We start from the raw sequence: 21,932 nt of genomic DNA, 5'->3' as shown, positions 1-21,932 counted from the left end.
TTCGGACACCTGTCTCTAGGGATCTGCAGGAGGGAGGGGCGTGGTTTTGGCCCCGACTGCTGACGCCCAAGGACCGGCTGGGATAGAGCAGGCCCAAGCCGCAACGGAGGAAAACAAAACGGTGTTTTCAGCAAGATGATCTTCTACTAAAGGACTTTGTTCGAAAAATCATGTACTTCCAACTTTTGGGGGGATAGGGAGTGTTAAAATTTCCTTCTACCGTGTCCTTACTTGGCAAATTAAAAAGTGACAGCCCAACTTGATCCCCCAAATGTTGGTGGCAGGTCTTAGCTTAACCTTGTGTTCTCAGAGGCAGGCAATATCTGTACCCTAGGGCTTACCAGATACTCAGACACAGGAAAGGTGGTCCCTGCAGGGGGTGGGGGAGCAGTGACCTCCCTCAAAGACCAGGCCTGAGAGAAGGACAGGCTCATGGGATGGCAACCTGCACCCTAATAGCTTCCAGCTGTGCCTGTGACCCTTTGTCACAAGAATAATGTCACCCTCAGGATACCCACATGTCAGCTGGCCATATTACAAAGTGAGAAAACAGGCACTGTGGACTTAGGAAACTAGTTACTCCACAGCACAAATGGTCCTGCTGACATGGTTTTTTTCCCCCCTAAAGTTTGATGATTTAATTTAGTCCTCACAACTCTGGGGTAGCACTTGCATCTCCCAAATGGGGACAGGTGCATAGGAGTAAAGTGATTAGCCCAGATCCATACAGATGGTAGATGGCAGGGGCAGAGTTCAACCTCACACTGCCCTTAAAGTTACTTCACCTACTTTTTCTAGGAGTGGGTGTGTCCTGCACCAAGGCTATGTCAGAATTCCCCGCTGGCTCTGAAACTGTGGTTCTGGGTTGACTGAATGTTCCTGGACCCCTTGGTTTGCCCTGTGGGGCTGCCCCTCTAAAGGGGTAGCTGCTTCCTTACCTGTGAAATTAAGTAGATATGGACAAGACGACCTATGCCAGAGTGAAAAAAACTAGAAAGCCGAAGCATACAGTTTCAGAGACAAGGGGGAAGAATTAAAAGATTATCACTTTATAGTCAAGGAAGAAAAGTTATTTTTTAAAAAGTCAGCCCCAGCCACATAATAAGACAACCCCAGGCCTGCATGGGGAGCTGGCAGCCTGGGGCTAGGGCCAAGGGCTAGGCTGCCAAACATGGCTTGGAGCCATGCCATTTAAGAACTACAAATATTTTAGGGGGTAAGACAAGGTCACTGAGACCTGGGTCGTGGAGCCGGCTCCGGAGGGCTTCTTTCTGGGGAAGATGAGGTCTGGATGGAGACGGATGTGGCCCCTTGCTCTGTCACCCAAAGCTAGCAGGTGACTCTAGAGATGGGAGAGGCATCGTGGCCCTGAGTGAATGAAAGGCAAGGTGGAGGTCAGTCTCCATGCAGAAGGCTAATAGGCTGACTTGGTGACTTTGCCCTGCCCACCTCCCCATGGTCTGGCTAGCTGTGGGGCCTGAACCGTGGATATGGGGTCCAGGTCTTGGCTAATCCAGAATCCAGAAAGGGCTGATATGGCTGTAAAGGACCAAATTAAAAACAGTTCTCAGACTGGTTTGTGCAAATGTTTTTTTTTTTTTTTTTTATTTCCACATTTATATCACAAGGTGTCCACTTACTGGACCAAATAGCAAAGTTGCTCCCTTCTGCGTCCTGAGAACACAGAAGTCTAGGTACTGTACATTCACTAAGGCTCCTTGTTTTTGCAAATCGCGTTTATGACAAATAACCATAAGGCAAACGAATCTAAAGGAATGGTTATGAGTGTTTCCAGCGTACAGACAGGTCTCTTCTCACCCAACAGTACAGCTTACACACCAGTAGCACCCACGGTTACTTTTGTGTTTTTTGGGGAGGGGACTCTAGAAAGGTGAACTTTTCTAGATATGTGCAGGAAGGGGAAAATGAAGAGGGAGGAACAAGGAAAGTTATTCGTCTGATGGTCAGATGGAAGAGGGGGGTAAAATAAACTCTAGAAAACTTAAATTTTTGCAGCATTTCTTTAAAAACTGGGTTGTAACTGAAACCAGATACAAATGTGTGGACGCCCAGGGAGCATGGGTCAAACTGGCTGGCAAGCTGGCCTGCCTGATGCCAGCAGCTCGCTACAGCTGAGAAGCTTCTGGCACCATGATGGAAAAGCTGGCCAGGTGGGGTGCAAACAGAGGCCACAGCGTTGCCCACTGCCTCAAACACTCAGGGCCATGTTAAAAAACAGAAAATGCAGAGATGAGATGCGTGCTTCTGTTGCTGTGTTAAAGGTAACCTCTTCCACAGGTTTCCTGTGCCTGCCTGCAACTGAGGTCCCAGCTCACCGGGGGCTGGGAAGCGTCCGCACCTCTTCCGGGGTGGGGGGCTAACGCTTTTTATAGCTGGTTTGCTATAGAGTTCTGAACTCACTTTGCTGGCCTTCCTTCCACGTGGTCCTTCCTTTGCAATTTTGTTAGTAAACTGGTAGCAGCATTTCACAAAAGAAGGAGAATTTTGAGGGAAGAGCACAGAGAGACCTAGAGACTCTCGCTCCCTCTCCCTCCCACCCTGGGCCGGACCCCCACCCCCCACTCCGGATTCCCAACCACTGGAGGCGGCCGGGCCCTGGCGCCCGCCCTCTATGGCTGACTGCAAGGTGGGAATGCACTTAGAGCCCGACAGGCCAGTCAGTCCAAGCAGACATAAGGCAGAATGTTCAACCGCCCGTCGTCGCCGTGCGGGTCGAGCGATATGCACTGCGTCCAGTCATACCAGTTACCCTGTGTGTCCTGACACCCGTTCACCCCCGGCCACTGATGGGCCTGGATCCTGTCCAGATCGTCCTGCGTGACCTCACGGCTTAGCCCTGGGAGGTCCGTGGGTGGGCCGTGAGGCACCAGCACGTGCGGCTTCCGGGCCCCGCGCCGAGTGCTCTCCTCCTGCTTCAGGTACTCGGACATGAAGTGGTGAGCGCCCGGGGTCTGTGCGCCCGACGACGAGAGCAGGCTGCTCTGCCGGCTCAGGTAGGACTGGATGATCTCGTTGCGCGACAGCTCCTTCCAGTTCGTCTGTTCAAAAGGGCTCTGGAGGCTGGCCTTGGCCTCGGGCTTGTCCAGCTCTGTCCTCGGCTGCTCTGTGTGCACAGGGCTGTCAGCCCGCACTGGCTCTTTCTGGGTCAGAGGTTTGATCTGTCTCGTCATGGGGTCAAAGGTGAGCTTCCGCTCTTTTAACCGGACAGGCTTGACACCTGCCTCGGCCACCTGCCCGTCCAAGTTAACCGTGTAGTCACGAGGCCGGTACCTCTTCTTCTTTTTGCTGTCCGAGCCACCGGAGGAGGCAGCATCGCTGTCTGCCTTGGAGGAGTCCGGGGAGAAGCCTGCCCGGGGCAGGAGGGGCTCGGCCGGTGGCAGCCCTGCCTTGCAGCCCGACCCCGCGAGCCGCTGGTGGCCCTCAGGCTGCTCCAGCCAGCGCACCGGGCTCTCTGCACTGGGCAGCAGCTCGAGCCGCCGCACGGGGGGCGTGGACGGCTGGGCCAGCGGAAGCGGTGATGGCACCTGTGTGGCATCGAGTGACTGGGGCCGAGGCGAGGGACTGGGCACGGAGCCCTTGTATGTGTACGGGCTCCGCTGCCGGGCAAAGGAGCCCTCGTGCCGTGAGTTCCGGGGACTGAAAGAGCAGCGAGGCGGCCCCTTGGGGTGGGGGGGACCTGGAGTCTCGTCCACCCTGTCCAGCTGCTGCAGCACCGCAGCCTTCGTCTGCAGGCAGGGCCCGGGGGGCTTGCCCAGGCCCGGGGAGCTGGTGTGTGGCCTCACGGCATTGACGGGGATCTTGCCACTGTGCTTGTCATTCTCGCTGTGCTCCAGGCGGCTGCCCTCGGGGCCCACGTGCCCACTGCCGTCCAGGGGGCCGGGGAAGCTCTCAGGGCTCCCACTGATCCCGTTGGTGGGGAGGGGGGACGAGTTGGCTACCAGGGAGTCGTGGCTCACTTTGGAGACCTTGGGAGGTGGCCCAGGGTGACCGAGGTCGCGCTGGTCCCCCCGGCGCTTGCGGCTGCCCAGCCTGTCCAGCCGCTGCCCGGGCAGCCTCTGGATGTCATTGCGGTTCTTCAGGTCATGGATGCTCTTGGGCGGGCCGGCCACCCCTGCCTCCGGCCGGCAGTTATGGGCGCCCCCGTTGGCCGAGCCGGGGGCACCCGCCAGCCCCCGCAGTGCAGCCTCATTCTGGTGCACGGGCTCGATGAGCTTCTGCCAGCTCCGCAGCAGCTTCTTGGCCCGCTTGGCGAGCTCCTCGTTCTTCGTCTTCTTGCGGACGTCGTTGATGAGCTTCCCAAGTCGGGTTTCCTACAGCGAGAGAGAGACGATGACACACTTTTAGGACAGGGACACCCCATGAAAAGGGAGCTGAGACAGAAACGGGGGGAAGGGCCCCATGTCTCTGAAATGACCCCACTGGCCCCTAAACCACTGGCCTCCCAGACACAAAACCTACGAGGATTTTGGGTCCCTTGTGACATTTAAATTCTCAACTCCCAAGTCCTCACACCTTATGGTCCCAGAGACGGCATTCTCAGAAGCATCATCTCACAGGCTCCCAACTCCTGGAGGCTGTGGACCATTTAAGGCTACTGCAAAGCATCCTGGGGGAGCACACTGTGGCAAAGGCAACAGCAAACAGAGGGCCCTGAGCCAGCGTCACTCACTGGAACCTCTGCTGGGCGTGCACCCCAGAGTGTGCAGGGCCTCCTGCAGAGAAAGGGGCCCCAGACTAAAGCCACCCATTTCCTGCAGTGCCTGTGGGAAGACGGTACCCTTGAAGCATGTGCTGTGGGCTGGCACAGTGCAGGCCAGGAGGGCACGCCCCCCTCACTCCTCTTAAGGCCCCGCTGGGCCAGTGAGCAAAGTCTCTGAGGCTTCAAGAAGCCAGGAAAGACCTGGGTTGGGGCAGCCCAGGCCTGGCCCTCACTGCCCTCCCTAGTGCTCAGGCCAGAAATGCTCACCTCCAGTGCCTCTTTGGTAATGGGGTATTTCTCCAGGCTGGAGATGACTTCCTGCACCGCCACCATGTTCCGGATCTGCAAAACAAGAGCTACTGGTCAGACCCCAGGCACTTCTCCCCGTGCCAGCCTGCTCCAGAACGCTCCCTTTCCCAAGAGCCAGTGGAGCCAGCATCACCAAAGCCCCCACCTCGTGCAGCCTCCTACCTGCTCCCAGGGGCCAGCATGGCACCCAGCGCGCACCCTCCGGTCTGCCTCCTCTAGTGCATGGTGACCAGTTTACCATGAGCCTGTCTATGGACACGCCCACCTGTCAAAGGGGCTGTCACACAGCTGAGATTCACTGTGTTTATGAAACAAGATTCGCTCTTCATATGGGAGATGCACTCAAATCTGCCATCTGACGGGAGGTTGAAAGATTTATCAAATAAAGTGCACCAAGTTGAAAAGAGCCATACATAATAATCTAATCAATTTAGTTAAATTAACGAGATCGTCAGAGTTCATCTAAAGACACCACAAGGAGAGCAAAAGTCAAAGTGGGAGAAGACCAATGCCACAGGGCCCCGAGGATCCATCTGGAGCATACAGAGAACTTGGGCCAGGAGACACGAATAGGAACTGGACAAAACAGGAGATCGTGCAGCAGTGTTCAACTCTCTTAGTCATCAGCAGATGCAGACCGAACCCACCAGTGGGTGGGTTCACTGCTACACTGCATACACACCTGACTGGTGGAAATGGGGTCTGACAATACCAGGTAGTTCTGGGGTGCAGCCAACTCTGGGGAGCGATGGGACTGTGTCTAGTCAAATCAAACACGTGCATGTCTCATGACCAAGCAATTCTACCCCACACACGATACTTGCTACGAGCCAGGCCCTGTTCTACCAAGGTCTGTTTCCACATAGCACTACTTTGTTGAATTATCACAACCTCAAGGGAAAGGTACTATTATTACCACCACATTTAATGAATGGGGATGGCACAGAAAGGTGTGGGTCATGTGGTCATATGTTATAACGACACCAATGTCTTCCAGGAGTTGAAGGAACAGACTGAGAAATTCAAGAGCACTAGAAATGAGCACACTGCAGCTTCAGTGCATTAACAAGGTGAAGTTCAAACCACGAAGGATGAAAAGTCACAGAAAATACATATTGTTGATTCCAGTTACACCAAGCATCACAGCATACTCAAAAATTAACTCAAAATGAATCCCAGACCTAAATGTGAAAGCAAAAACTCTAAGGCTTCTAGAATAAACAGGAGAATATCTTTGCAACCTTGGGGTAGACAAAGATTTCTTAGGAGCCCCAAAGCACTTTTTTCCAAGAAACAATGCTGACCAACTGGGCAGTGAGGAGGCCGGTCCCACAGGGACAAGGCCACCCTCTCTCTGTCCCCAGCCCTGGGATTCTGGCCCTGACAGGGTCCTGGGCTCGCCACATGGCCTGTCTCCACTCCAGTGACCTCACCCTGGTATATTTAGAGCCCTGGGTCCCCACACACTTCTGAACCAGCAGTCCCCGCAGAGCGAGCCCAGCGGCACAGAGTGTCCTTGTCCTTGGGCAGACGCTGTCTTGCTGCCAGACAGGAGGGGGGAGGCAGAACACCTGAGCAACCCTGGGGGCTGGCAGCAAGCTGGCACTGTAGACCTCACACAGCTGGAGGCCCTCCTGGAAGCTGCACAGGGGCGGGGATGGGGTAAGGCTTGTGGGCCCCACTGTCACAGCTGAGCAGCTCCTGCACTCGGGCGGGTGTGCAGAGGGGCTTTCGGCTTTGAGGAGGCTCTCAGGCTCTCGGCCCTGTGGAAAGTGCTACGTCCTCTGCCTTCTTCTTTCTGCCCCTGCTGAGTGGAAGTTCAGGACCCCTGAGGGCTCATCCCTCTGGCTCCGCCCCGGCCCCCACTCTGGCCATGATGGCAAGGGCACTGAGCACTGTGTGGGGAGCATCACCTGGCATTCTGGAGGCAGTCAGGCCCTTGGGACCAGGAAGTGGACCAAGCCCTGCCCTCACCACACCAAACAGGCAGAAGTCCTGGGGTCTATGCAGTGCCAGGTTGGGCCTCCGGCCTCAGACAAAGCAGGCAGTGACACCCCGGCAGCCTGTGGCCGTTGCCTCCCACCCTCGATGAGAGGACCCTCTGCATAGCAGGGACGCCAAGGCTCAGATATAGCCAAGGGGAGGCTCCCATCCAGGCTCCAGGCCTATAAAAAGTCCAGCACAGGACCCGTGGGACAGGGAGGTGGGTGTCAGCAACAAGGCAGGCCAGGGGTACCTGTGGTGAGGGCAGCATCTGAGCAGGGCCTCCCAGGGTGGACAGGAGAAGCCCCAACACCTCAGGAGATGGTGAAATGGCACCAAAGCCCTGGAGAGGGGAGAGGGGTCCAGAGCAAAGACAGTGGCATGAGTCAGGAGGCCAGGAGGAAGAACAGACCCAGGGGAAGTAAGCTGGCTACACAACCTACCTTCCATTAACTTCAGCCACTGTGGGAGCTGAACTGCTCCCACTACCCCAACAGGCCACCCTGTTGCTAGGTCCTTCCTGGCACCCGTCTGTCTGAAAATACACTCACGATCACAGCAGAGAAACCATGCCATTACTGTGTGGGGAGGAAGCCTCTGAGCTACTCCCAGGCACTGCTCTCAAAGAAGGCTTTGGGGCAGCTCTACAGGTCATAATGCCCAAGGGTCACTCACACCCTCTTGCTGTCAGGAATAGCCTGGCACATCCGTGGCCCTTCTGTCCTTTGGATATCTCCCTTGGGATTCATTCCCAGGGAATGAAGTCAAACCAAAACTAATTTAAAAAACCACCTCTCAAAACTATTTGCCAAACAGCTTTCCCAAAAAGGGCAGAATTCACACATGAGGGACGTCTGAACACCTGCAGCCTCATCTTCTCATTAGGGCTCCTTCAACAGATACAGATTAATGTGAATTTCCTTAATAATTAGTGAAGCCAAATGTCACCTCCTTTCTACTAATGCTGACTTCCCGTGTGAACTGCTCACCGTCCCAGCCCACTTACTTTCATTATTTGACTGGCCTCTTTATTGCAAGTAAATACCCTCCCAGGGTGGTGATGTCTGCCCCTGTGCACACAGATGCCTAAATGTGCTCAGGGCTGGCGCTGCAGAGGGAGGTGTCAGGAGCGGGGAGGGCTACTCTGGAAGAGCAGGGAGCAGGTGAGGTGGGCCAGGCAGCAGGGGAGCACTCAGAGCGGAGCGAAGGCAGGGCAGGAAGTCAGTGGGCAGCCCCGGGTGTGGCCCAGGTGGACACACAGTCAGCTGGTGACCACTGGCGGAACTGACTCCGTCACTACTGTGCCAAGTGCTTGCGGATCCTAGACTGGAGATTCATGAGGGACAATCAGGTATCCACGGTCAGACAGGAAAGCGAACGAACATCCATCCCAGGCAGAAAGAAGGTGGAGCAGCTGGTGTCTCCACATGGAACACACGGGCACCCCCTAAACTGGCCTCCTCCAGGCCGGCTCAGGGAGGGGAGAGAAAGGACCCTCCTCAAGCTGTCCTCACTCACACCTCAGGGACGCCCAGGGGCACACGCTGGGAGGCGGGGAGGGAACGCTCCTCACCACTGACCCAGTTCCCAGAGTTCTTATGCAGACCTCCCACCACGTGAGAACCAAGGGCAGGCGGGGAAGCAGTAAGGCCTACCTTCTGGTGGGCCCCTCATCACTACTCCAGCCAGCCTAACCCACGACATTTGCTGCTCGACTCACAGGAGGAAGGAAGGGGCGCTGGACACGCACAGGCGACAGGACCAAGGCAGGGCAGCAGCCCTCAGAAGCAGCCTGGGTAAAAGTGTGGACTACACAGTGCAGGATGCCACCACTCCCACATCACATGTCTGAAAGTTGTTCTGTGAACTGGTTCAGTGGTCTGAACCTGGATCCATGCGCAGAGGTGGGGACGGCCCAGGGGGGGACAGACCCACCACTGACCAGCCTCCTCCTCGTGGTAATTCAGGGGATAGGCCCAGGCCCTGAGTAATTACCACCCTGTGGGGGATTTCCAGCCCTGATGTGAAACAAGGAACTGAGACTTCTTTGGAGTCTGCAAGGCCCCTTGCTCACCGCTCCCTTTTCTCCAGGCATCAAGGGCTCCTGCTCCACCTGAAATCCCCAATCTCTTACTAATTAAGCTGGACCTGTGCAGCCCTGGTGGCAAAGAGGAAACCCTGTACTCCCCAAGTCCAAGCACTGGTGAGACCCAAGGGCAGTAAGCCAGGGCAGGCCCACCCAGCCTGACTCTCCTCATAGGACCACTACTTGTTGGGTTCCTCCAGGGGCCAAGGTCTCTAGCTTTTCTTCCTCGAAACTCCACTTTACAGATAAGAAAAAACTGAGGGTCCAGGAAGGTAAAAGAGGACCAGTGCTCACCACGCAGCTAGAAGGCAATGGAGTGTGGCTTTACGCTAGCCTGGCACAGGGTCTGCCCATAACACACAGCCCAGCTGATGCTTTACTAGGTAGGGTGAGGGAGGGCACCCAGACACCACCAGGCTGGTGACGCTGGCATCCCACCCACATACTCTCCTCGACTTGCCACAGCAGGGAAATGCACAGGTTACAAGAGTTCCACACAGGGCTGGCTTCATGCCCAGCAGCACCTATGGATGGCCAGGCTGCCTCTTGTCTCCCCCCAGGGTGCACTGGAACCAGAGAGATCCCCACGACCACCCACAACAGCAGGGGCTTCAGCCCACCCTCAACGCTTGCCCTAAGCTGCAAGACACTTGGTAAACGACAATGGCACTGGAGCCTCTCCCTGCCAGGCCCTGGAAGGAAATGGCACACACCGAGGATGGACTCACCCTGCCTGTCTAGCCAGCCCCTGACCACACTGTGGCCCTGCATCTATGCAGCACAGCCCACACCAACTCCTTCAGTGGGCTGAAAGCCCTCCGGGTCAGCAGTAAAAACTAGTTCACTTTAAAACCAACCATGTGGAAGTCACTTTTCTTTTTTTTTTTTTTTTTAAAGCAGAATAGTCTACACTAGAATTTGCAAAACCCACTTAGCTCGAAAGGCTTTGGAAGTGTTCAACAGCAAGCAAGCTGTCCTTCCAAACCAAAACACGACACAGATGGCACCCAGAAGCAAGCAAACCTCGAGCCTTTCAATGTGCTGAGCGTTGTAAGGCCATCCTTGGCTGAGTCACTGTGCCCTGCAAGCCACACAGTGGGCGTCAGTCGTGTCCGCGCGGATGAAAGAGGCTTTGCCAGGCGAGTGTGTGTCTGTGATTTGGTCCCAGTCTCACTCTTTTCAGCCACAGCAAGTCTTCCTGCTTCTGATGAACTCCACACGTTCCCAAGGTAGGTGCTATTCTGTGACTCTAACTGCTTCTACTGCAAGTCAGTGCAAGAGGCGGCGCCTGCATCTCCCAGAGAGCCTGGCGGTGACCAGCCCGTGTCCCACCCCGTCTCCCTGAGCGAGGAAAAGAAGTCAATGTGCCTTGATTCTACCTCTCAGCTCGGAAGGTGCAGCCTCCCGGCCCCGTTCTGTCTTGCCTGGTCCCACAGCCAGGCAGGAGCCAGGGGAACCTCCCTCAGGCAGGTGTCATGCCAGCGCTCTGCCTGGCAAAGGCGCCTTCCTCTGCCAGGACCCCATGGGAATCTCGCACCCACAGGGGTGAAGTCTCTCTCATTCACGGCTTCTGAGAGGAAGAACGACACTGGGGCGGGGGCTGTGTCTCAGCCACAGCCACCAAGCTCACCACTTGCAAAAGCACAAAAGCACTTCCTCATCGGTGGGGCCCATCTGCTCCCAGGAGCATCCACAGCTGGAGGATGGCCACTGCCTGCGTGGCCCTGACTGTTGTACACTCACAGCCCGCAGAGCGCCCATGGCCAGAGCAGCTGACTGCAGCTGCAACTCGGCCCAGAGGCAGCAGGCAGAGCACTGCTTGCACCTAATGAGCAGCCCAGGAAGAGGAAGCCCAGGGCCCAGGGCAGCGACCATGAGCAGCTACCATCCATGGGACCTCTCCGAGAGGCTTGTAGAGGTGAGAGAGGGCCCTCTCCACAGTGCTGGTCCTCTCTCTCAACTGTCCCAGCAGCTCTTCCCAACAAAACTACAAACTTAAATGCTCCTGACCTCTGAATCAGGTCAACATACAATTCTTGTTGTAATTCAGACCTTTCTGAGAGCACAAGAGCTCTCAACATATCATCTGGGAGCTGGTTCATTCCTACACTGATACAACTGGATAGTCAGAAAGCCAAGCAGAGCGTTTTCTATCTGCATCCATGCTCGCAGAAGGGTCCGGGTGGCAGTGCATCTGATGACAGCATGCCGGGTGAGGTTTCCTCCCTCTCAGCCGTGCTCTCGTGGGAACAGCCAGTAAGAATACTAGCTGAGCAAGACGAAACACCCGACGCCCATGGGAGGGGCACACACAGTGCTCGGCCCACACGCATGTAGAATACAGGAGATCCAAAACTAGAACGAGCCAGCTTTTTAGGAAGTGACAGGGCCAACCTCCAAGAGAATGCTAAGTGAAACAGCGAGGTGACAGCAGTGCACTCTTGTGCTGCCGGTGAAAAACGCCTGGTGCTGGGGCTGGGCAGAGAAGCAGCTGGGCCAGACCTGGCTTCCAACGCTGGTCCAACGAATAAGACTTAAAGCAAGACCAGCCACCAGCCTGAGCCCAGTTCTCCCTCCGGCAGCCGGAAAGCCTGGGCGGAATGTAGGGAAAGCCACAGATTGTGTTTGTAGATCCTCAATGGCACACTGACCACCATCCTGGGAGACTGTGCCCACAGGGGTCAGGTCAGGAGAGGGTCCTGTGCACTGTCCGCCAGGCCGCTCTGGGGTTTCTAAGATCCCTTCAGGCAGCGCAGTGCCTAGTGTGGCGCCAAAAATCTGCCAGTCTGCTCCTGGGCTGCTATAGGATCCTGAGAACAGGGGATATCCTAGAATTTCCCTCAACAAGTCACCAAATGCAGGCTTGGAGGACGCAGGAAGGGCTGGTTATGGCCCAGTCCTGAGGCATAGGTAGAAATGGCCAGAGGCAAGGACAGAAGTAACAGGTGAGGCACCACAACTGAGGCTCAGCTGAGCGGCCAGGAGCACCAAAGTGGCGACATCAAGCAGGCTCCTTTAGGACATGAGAAGGACTATGGAGAAGAGAACCAAGGCCTTCTCAGAGGGCCTCAAGCCCAGAACTGGTCCCAGAACCTGAGGCTGCCAAGCCTTGATGGGTAAAAGTGACCACACCCACAACCGACGACCAGGATGCCCGTGGTAAGCAGTAAGAGTGTGTTACAGACATGTGACTGACTCACAGGGTCTGGTGGCCCTCACTTTCCTGGGCACTCCACACGGGGTCACCAATGTCTGTTCTGAGCTGGGTGGATGTGAAAGAGTAACAGGAACTGCCAGAGCCTGGGTGGGGGCCACACTGGTTAGGTCATTTGGCGAGTCACAGGGTTAAGTACGGAAGAGCCCTTTTCACCTTCCACGGAACAGGAATCTGTGAGATCCGCAAACTCATCAGGCCCTGAAGGTAATTGAGGGAGGGTATGCCTGTCCTACATGACACAGCAGCCATCAGGCAGGACATGGCCTAATGGGCTGCGTGAACTCCGTATCACATGCTCCAGGGCAGAAAGCACCAGGGAAGACTGTACACAGGAGGTGAACAGATAGCCCTGAGCCCACCCACCTATTCCGTCAGCCACGAAGTGGGAGGATGACAGAAGCTTCCTACAGGCTCCTGGGAGGGGGACAAGAGATACACACATGAACAGGACAGAGCCTGGCTGGCACACAGTAAGCGCTCAAGAAAGGGGGTCACCACAGAGCCTGTCATGGGACTACACTTGAGAGGGATCAGGTTCAAGGCCACCTCTTTCCCCCACCTGCTGCCCTGGGCTCTGTGTGGAGCCAGAAGAACAGCAGTGGGCATGGGGACTTTCTCAGTGGGCATTCCTGCAACAGGGGCCACCGTGGAGAAGACCAAGGACATCGTCACATGGAACAGGAAGGTAAGTCTGTGCACTGTATCAAACATCATGTAAGGATGAACACTCATACCCCAGGACCCAGCAATTCCACTCTGGGGTAGGGACCAACAGAAACGTGAGCATGCATGTGCTGAGAATGGTCAGAGCAGCCATATTCAGAACAGCCCCATCTGAAAACCACCCACGTGGCCACCAACAGTATAATGGATGACTAAATCATGGTCTAGCCATTCAACGTCGAATGAACACACTACTGCTACACACAACATCAAAGATAAATCTCAAAACAGGTTGAGTGAAAAAGCCAGATACAAAAGAATACATTCTGTGCTGGACTGGAAGCTCAAAAGCAGGCAAGACTTGTCCACGGTGACGGAAGTCAGGGAAGTTGGGGGTGCAAAGACACTAGGAGAGGGAACAAGAACGGCTTCTGGGGAGAAGCTCTATTCCATGACCTGGGTAGGGGTTTCTGGGGTACGTTCACTTCATAAACGTTCACTGAGATGTAATACTTACAACTTGTGTACTTTTCTGGATATATGCTACACTTTAATGAAAAATTGGTCTTAGAGGCCATCCCATCCTAGAAACAGATGCAGGCGCTACTGGGTTTGAAGAGGAGGGAGAGGTGTTGGCGAGCCAGCCTCTCACCCCCCACTCGGCAGCAGAGACCCTCTCAAGGTCTGAGAACTGCCGCACCAGGAGCCCAGGCTACCTCTGAGATATCCAGTGTGCGCTACGCTTCACAGCTCACAGAGAAAGGTGTCCACACGCTCCTATCCTGGGCAGAGGCCAGTCTGGGGAAAACAAGGGCGCTCTGTAGGTTCCACGGAAGGAGCACCGAGCAGGTCAGAGTCCCCAGGAAGGAGCAAGCTCTAAAGTTACTGGAGAGAGGCAGGCAGGCAGGCAGCAACCACTGCCTGGGCATCACTAGCCAGCATCCTGGGTGGGTGGGCGGGCGGGCCTCTGTCTCCTACCACACAGTGGTTCTCTCCTGAGACCACAGACTTCCAAAGTAGGTGTTATGCCACTTCCACAATGAGGAAGCCAGGGTGCCCATTACACATCTGGCCACAGTTTCATTACTAACCTAACCTGCTAACCCTGTGCAGTTAGCCCATACCTGCCTCCACACAACAGGCCATCAGCAAGTCGTACTGGTGACAAGGGCAGAAACAGCTGGCTCAAGGGAGAACAGTGGAACAATTCGGATAAGGAAAATTCTGCATGCCTACACCAGGAATGAAGATAGCAAAGACAGACTAGAAATTAAAGTGGGGGAGGCAGATAACATTCAAAACTCAACTTAATCTGCCATATTAAGAGACCAAAAATGAAAAGCCTTATGATCGTTTCAATAGATGCAGAAAAAACATCTGACAAAATTAAACATCCATTCCTGATGAAAACTCTCAGTTGGCTAGGAGTAGAAGAGAACTTCCTCAGCTTGATAATACCCACAGCTAACATCATATTTGATGGTGAAGGGCTGAATGTTTTCCCCCAGGAACAGGTACAAAACAAGGACATGTGCTCACTACTTCTATTCAGTCTTGTCAGGAGATTCCAGCTAGTGCAATAAGGCAAGGAAAAGAGAAAAAGAAAGGGAGGGAGGGAGGTAGGAAGAAAAACCATCCAGATTGGAAAGGGGGAAGTAAAGCTGTCTTTATTCACAAATAACAGAACAGTCTATATGGAAAATCTTATAGAATCTACAAAATAAGAATAAGTGAGTTTAGCAAGGTGGCAGGATATAAGTTCAACATAAAATTCCACTGTATTTCTATATGCAAGCAACAAACATTCAGAAACTGAAAATTTAAAAACCAATTCCATTTACAATAGCAATTAAAACTATGAAGAAAACAGATAGCTAGTGGGAAGTAGCCACATAGCACAGGGAGATCAGCTCGGTGCTTTGTGTCTACCTAGAGGGGTGGAACAGGGAGGGTGGGAGGGAGACGCAAGAGGGAGGAGAAATGGGAATATATGTATATGTGTAGCTGATTCACTTTGTTATACAGCAGAAACTAACACACCATTGTAAAGCAATTATACTCCAATAAAGATGTTAAAAAAAAAAAAAACTATGAAGAACTTACAGATAAATCTGACAAAAGATGTAAGACCTCAACACTGAAAAGTACAAAACATGGCTGAGAGACACTATGAGTGGCCTCAATTAATGGAAAGATATACCAAGTTAATAGCATGGAAGAGTCAATATTGTTAAGATGTCAGTTCTTCCCCAAACTGATCTATAGATTCAATGCAATCCCAATCGGAATTCCAGCAGGGTCTTTGGGAGAGATTGACAAGTTGATTCTAAAATTTATATGGAAACGCAAAGGTCCATATAGAATATTGTTAGAATAGCTAACAAACTTTGAAAAAAAGAAAATCAGAAGCCCACATTATCTGATTTTTAAGACATTATATAGTCAAGACAGTGTGGTATTGGAGCAAAAACAAACAAACAGATCAATGGAACAGAGTAGAGTCCATTTAACAGATCCACACATACATGGGCAGCTGATTCTTAACAACAGTGGTAAGGCAATTCAGAAATGAACGAATAATCTTTCAACAAATAGTGCTGGAATAACTGGATAGCCATAGGCAAAAAACAACAACACTGAAACAAAACATCAAACCCTTGACCTCTATCTCGCAAGACATACAAAAATTAACACAAAATGGATCATAAACCTAAATATAAGAGTTAAAACTACATAATGTACAGAAGAAAACATAGGAGGAAAATCTTAGTGACCTTGGGTTTAAAAGGCAAAGACTTTAGTAATATGAAACAAAAAGTACAAACTATAGAGAAAACAAACTGGATTTCATCAAAATTGAAAACCTTTGCTCTTCAAAAGATGACTGTTATGAAAATGAAAAGGCAAGCCACCACTGGGAGAAAATATACACGAATCATGTATCTAAGAAAGGACTTGTCTCTAGAATATATAAAAATCTCTTTCAATTCAATTATTAGGCAAAGAACCCAAGGGGGAAAAAAATGGGGAAATGATTTGAACAGATTTTCAAATCTATCACCAAAGAAGAGCTATGCATGGCAAACAAATACTTGAAGAGATGCTCAGCACTATTAGCCATCAGGGAAATTCAAATTTAAAACACCATGAGATACCACTACATACCTATTAAAATAGCTAAAATTAAAAAGATTGACCATACGGAGTGCTCATCAAAATGTGGGACAACTGAAACTCATACACTGCTGGTGGGGTGGGAGTATAAAATGGTATAATCACCTTGGAAGACATTTTGACAGGTTATTAAGCACCCCAAAAGTCCATCAACACAAGAATGGATAAACAAATTGTAGTACATCCACAAAATGAAATGTTAGCAACAGAAAAGAATGAACTATTCATATATATACAACATGCATGAATCTCAAAATAAATATTAATGAAAGAAGAGCCCAGACACCACCCCGCCAAAAAAGTACATACCACATGATTTCACAAAATTCTAGAAAAGGCAAATTAATCTACAGCGACAGTAAATCAGCAGTTGCCTGGGGATGGGGGTGGGCTGAAGGGAAGATTACAATGGGACAAGAAAAAACTTTTGGAAATATCTTTATTACCATGACTGTGATGATGGCTTCTCAGGTGTATTTACAGATCAAAATATATCTAATTGTACACTTTAAGTGTGCACAGTTTATTGTATGTCAATTATACCTCAATAGAGTTGTAAAGCAACTATGGAGGCAGATGACAGATGCGACAGGTCCTAGAAAAAGGAGGAGGGGTGGGAGGCAAAGAGAAGGAACGCTTCTTTGTTGGAGGTTAGGCATCAGATGCCCCTCTTGGGCTCAGCCCTCCCTGGGGTGGAAGGTCAGACAGAAAGTTCCTTCCCCCCTCATGAAGATGAAATGAAGAAGCCTGTCATGCCTGGGCCTCCCAGGGGTATCATAAGGACTGCATGACAAAGGCACGTGTGTATAACGCACTCCTAATAGCAGCAGGCATCAATCCATATATATTTTTTTTTCCTGGACATTCTGCTTGCCCCTGCAACACCTGTGCATCAACAGACTGCACATCCCAACTGTGGGCTTGGCAAAGGTGACTCCTGGCATTCCTTCAGAAAACGCACTGTGGCTGGAGCTGGGTGACAGTGTCTTATAGGTTGTGAAATGAAAGGCTCACTAGCCGCCGAGGACTGAACTTCAGGACATGTGCCCTCCTCAGCCTGCCTGTGGGGTTTTGTCATACTTCAACTGGAGACCCAGGAGAGGGAGCCAACTTCCCATGCTCACATGTGGCCAGTGGCCACAAACATCTACAGAAAGTCTTAGGCAAACAGCAGTCTGTTTTCCCCTCAAAACAGTTGGTGTGAGCGATAACCTGTCTCCATCCTCTTGACATGAAAACAGCCTCAAAGCATCTGACAGCTTCTTTTCCCCCCTCACTCTTCATGGTTTTCTGCAATGTATTAAGCTTCTGTGACTGAAAGTGTCTGAAATCCTGACTTCCCTCAAGACAGCTGAGCTAGACCCTTACTACTCTCAAGTGTGAGTGAGTGAATGAATGAATGAATGAATGAAGGACGGATAGATAAATGAAGCCCCATCTTACTGTCCTTGGTTGCTGGGCACCATGTTTACTCCAATATTATAAACATCCCAGGGGTCTCCCTCTGCAGCAAGTCAGGATGTGCAGTCACCAAGTAAGTATCTCGAGAGCAAACAGGCCTTGTCCCGTTTCCAGCTGTCACCTGTACTGGCCACCCCACAAGGGTCATGGGAACAGGGAGGTGACTCTCAGTGCTCCTCACACAACCTCCATGGAAGACAAGGCCAAGGGTACCATGGCTGGGTGGCCGGCAGAGGGAAAGCTGAGGCAAGGGCAGGAGAAGGCTGTGACCAGGGTGGCACAGGCTCTGATACTGCTCCAGGCAAACACGTTTGCTCAGCAGGGCCCAATGGCTTCGGAGAGAGTCTCCCATTTTCAACACAGTGGTCCTAGACGTCACCACAACCACAAATACTTTCTCCAAATTACCTTCTTGGCCACCCTGAAATGATTCCGATGGGTTACATAAAGCAGGAGGAAGGAAAGCCAGGTGAGATTTTTGTGGAGGCAACATTAAAACAATGGGGGAAACCAAACATCACAATCCAACATGGTAATTCAGTGACAGCGTGATCCACAGGCGGCGGCACTGCTTGGCATGGCGGATGAGTGGAAGGTTGCTGGTAGAAGGTGAGGGAGGACCACCACGGCTCCCGAGGTCACTTGCTACCAACAGCCAAATCAGCCGCTTCCTCCCAACCTTCCCTGCTGGGGACCTGGGAAAGCCTGACACCCAACAGCAGCCCCTGCTGGGCTGGCGTGGACCCCCATCGGCACTGCCTGCCTCACCCCAAACCACCTGCATCCCATAGGGCAAGGGGTGGCAAAATTGATCCTGAGGACAAGAGCCTGCCCCATGGCTAAATGTCGCAGGATAGCCCTGCAGCGAGACACGAGGTCCCGGTCATCAAACGTCCAAGGCAAGGCGGGACCCCAGCTGGGTTCCAGGAGAAGCACCACAGCAGCTTTCCCTTGCTTGAAACATACCAGGCAGAGAACACTGAGGAGCACTGGGAACACAGAGGATTTCCCTTTTTACTGTATTTCCTTCGGTGTATCATTTTCTAACATTACTTTCTCACTATTTTAAACCTATTTTTTGAAACTTTTTTAAAGGTCTGTTTTTGCCCCTTTTCATAATCACCATACAGGTGGATACCAAACACGACTGACCATGGCACCTAGGTGAGGAAACAGAGCACAAGTTTTTACTAAAACCTACATTAACATTAAAAAGGAAATTAAAAAGGAGCTCTACCTCATCCCTACCTGCCACTGCACCAAAACTGCTCTGCCCAGACAACTTTTCACCACAGCCAAGGACCTGTCAGCCCTGCCTCGTCTCATCTCTCGGACCCCGAGCAGATCCTGACATCCCTCCACACGCTCATCTTCCTCCTCTTGGAGCTCTTCAAGGCACAACCCGAGACCCTTTCCTTCTCTCACTCTACTTCTCCGCTGCCTGAGCAGTCCCACCCCCAGGCAGCTCCACATCTGCATCTGGGGCCCAGGTGCCACCTCTGGACCCACCTGGCGGCACTTCTGCATCTCAAAGGCACTGAGGGTGTCTAGGTACCACTGGCTGACTCCATCCCTCCCCACCCTCGGAGGTGGGGCAGGACCCTCGGAGCAGGCAAGCCCCCTTTTCTCTCACCTCCAAATAAACACACTCACACTAGCCCAGTTAGGCACATCTTCTTTGGACCCTGATTTCAACCCCGAAATGGTGGACCTGAGCCCACCTCCTGGCCAACTTGTGACGGGCACTTTGTCTGAGTGTGCCCACATCCGGTCCCGTAACTTTTTACACATACTGACCATGTCTGACCTAACACAGTGCTGACCGGGCTCACCGATGGGGACCTGAGGCTTGATGGTGCCCAAGCTCTTCACCCTAAATATCTCGAGTTCTCCTCCACCCACTTTGGTCTTCCTTTTCTCTGAGAGTATCTTCTGGGCCACTACCTTTGTCACTCTTGAACCACAACAGCCCCAGGAGGCAGATAACAACATCATGGCTCAGGTCTGACCCCAGAGGCCAAGCTCTGGAGCACTGTCTCCCCTGAGCCCCTGAAGCCCCCCGAGCCCCCACCAGCCTAAGCCATGGCCACGTTTCTCTGGCTGACTTTCCTGCTCTTGTCCAGAGCCTGCCACAATTACGTAGTTGAAATTGCATCACACATACTGTTTTTTTTTTCACTGAACACTTCTTCCTGTTGTTACATAATCTTCATAATGATCTTGTTTAACAGCTAAACGTCCCATTAATGCATCATTTCCTTGATCTTCTCCAACTGCTGGGCATCCCATTTCCTTCTGGGTTCCCCTACTGCAACCAATCTTGCAATGATCATCTTCACACGTACGACTTCCTTCTCTCATTTTTCCCTCAGAAATAAATTCTCAGGTGTTAAACTCGGTCCAAATACTTTTATGGCAACTGGTTCTGCCTCAGCTATTTTTCACTCCCACCTTACACTACGCAATGACCCCATCACGAAAGGGAGGAAGAAAGCAGGGCTGAATCTGATGTACCCTGCACAGGGTCCCCGAGAGGCGGGCCCACCTGTCTGGCAAACTGCACTCAGATGTCGGGGCTGTTATCCTGCCCTTGTCATCTATCCCTTGAATCCACCAGCAGGGAAGGGAGAGAGAACCCAGTGCACACAACCCTCCAGGACCGGCACTGAGGCTGCTCTGCTCACAACTGCTGACCGCCTCCTTGCACAGAGATGGGAGAGAACTGGGCCCCCTGCCTGCTGGCTCTAACTCAGAGGCTGTTGGGAAGACAGGCAAGGATTAACGCGACTGTCACTCTACCTGGGGAGGGCTCTAACAGCCCTGCAGGGACACAGTGGCACAGGGTTGGGGGTAGGGGGTGTGGATAGAAGCAAATATGGCATTAGCCTTGCTGAAACCTAGAGCAATTTTTACAGCCCAGTGGTGAGGTTATCAAGAGTGACTCTGAGATCTGCAAGGAGAACACAGCCAGAAGACAGAGCTGCCGTTTCCAAGGAGAAGGGCACCCTGCACGCACTGAGAGGGAATGGCTGTCTCCAACATCAGGAAAACCTTGGATGCAGGAGCCAAAACCATTCAGACTGCACACTGAAACTGCTGCAGCCAACAAACAAAAGACAGCAGAGTTCATTCACCAGCTATGTATTTACCAGGGAAATAAAAACGTGTATGTGCTGAGGAGGAACTCAGGGAGCAGCGGGAGCTGGAGGGACTTACACTCAGGGTGGGGAAGGCAGGCAACAGACAAGCAAACAGGACAAGGCGGCTGTACTGAAAGCCATGAAGACAGTAACCAATGTGACATGCTAGACGAAGGCTGCCTCCGGAGCCTGGGCCAGGAGGGGTGGTCGCCTCAGCTTGGAGCCCCAGAGAGAACCTGGGGCAGCAAAGAGTCTGGAGCAGACTTCTGGCCCCACCCCACCTTCAGAACAGCTGGCTCATCGTGCACCCATAAGGGGCTCCAAGCATGGCCTCCATGACACTCGAGCCAAGAGAACCATCCCAGCAGCCAGCTGCAAAGGCACTGATGCCATCTTGGACAAGGAGCCTGTGGCCTGCAGCCCAGATCCAAGCAGGATAGGGGTAGGGACTCTACCCAAGAGTGTGCTGGAGCCAGCTCACACCAGCCCATGACAGCCTGTGGTGAAGCTTTCAGGAATCTTGAGAGCCAGATGTTAAACACAGCCATTGTTAAAAATGCAATGATAAGGTTGGGACTGACCACCTGAAGGCTGCTGTGGGCAGCTAGTTATCTCCTGCCTGGCAGCATTCTAAATTTTCTAGAAAAGTCACATAACTGGGTTTTTATAGAAAACCTCCATTTGTACTTCTGTGGCTAATTACAGTTTTAAAAATACTGTACTAAGAAACGACACAAATCCTTGAGCTCTACCCAGCTCACAAATCACCTCTATTTATACCTCAGTGTCAGGTACATGGTAGACACTAATAGCATTAAAACTGCGCAAGCAGGCCCGTGTGCCAGGTGCTGTTCTAGACGTGTGAAGTGTATTAACTCATTTAATCTTCAAAACAACCTCGGAAGATAGGTATTATTACTTCCCTCGTTTTCTGTATAAGGGCAGTGACACTCCAAGATCAGTTAGGTAATTTGCCCAAGGCCGCACAGATAATAAGGCATGGAGCCAGGATCAGGTCCAGGCAGTCTGGCTCCAGAGTTGGTGCTTGTAAGCTTTATGTTTAGTTCCTGAAAAACATAGGCACCAACATGCATAAGCAGACATAGTGCCCAAGGAGCAGGAATGACTTATATTTCATTTGACGAAGATTCTGGTTGAAATAAATATCACTTGAGATGT

The 21,932-nt window shown here is 52.2% G+C and overlaps 1 protein-coding gene across 1 annotated transcript in view; it reads right to left on the bottom strand.

Annotated features, from left to right (window-relative positions):
• Window positions 1–2,575: 2,575 nt before the first annotated feature.
• MED26 (mediator complex subunit 26) overlaps window positions 2,576–21,932 on the bottom strand; it is a 38,637-nt gene continuing 19,280 nt past the window's right edge. The window contains exons 2-3 of the mRNA XM_061188687.1: window positions 4,988–5,062; window positions 2,576–4,331 (exon numbers count right to left, since the gene is read on the bottom strand). Coding sequence (XP_061044670.1) covers window positions 2,679–4,331; window positions 4,988–5,062 — 1,728 coding nt within the window. The 3' untranslated portion in view covers window positions 2,576–2,678. The remainder of the gene's footprint in view (window positions 4,332–4,987; window positions 5,063–21,932) is intronic.

This window comes from Eubalaena glacialis, chromosome 4, assembly GCF_028564815.1.
Source record: "Eubalaena glacialis isolate mEubGla1 chromosome 4, mEubGla1.1.hap2.+ XY, whole genome shotgun sequence".
NCBI lineage: Eukaryota > Metazoa > Chordata > Mammalia > Artiodactyla > Balaenidae > Eubalaena > Eubalaena glacialis.
Note: the sequence above shows the minus strand (reverse complement) of the source record. Positions and strands in the feature narration are given on the sequence as shown.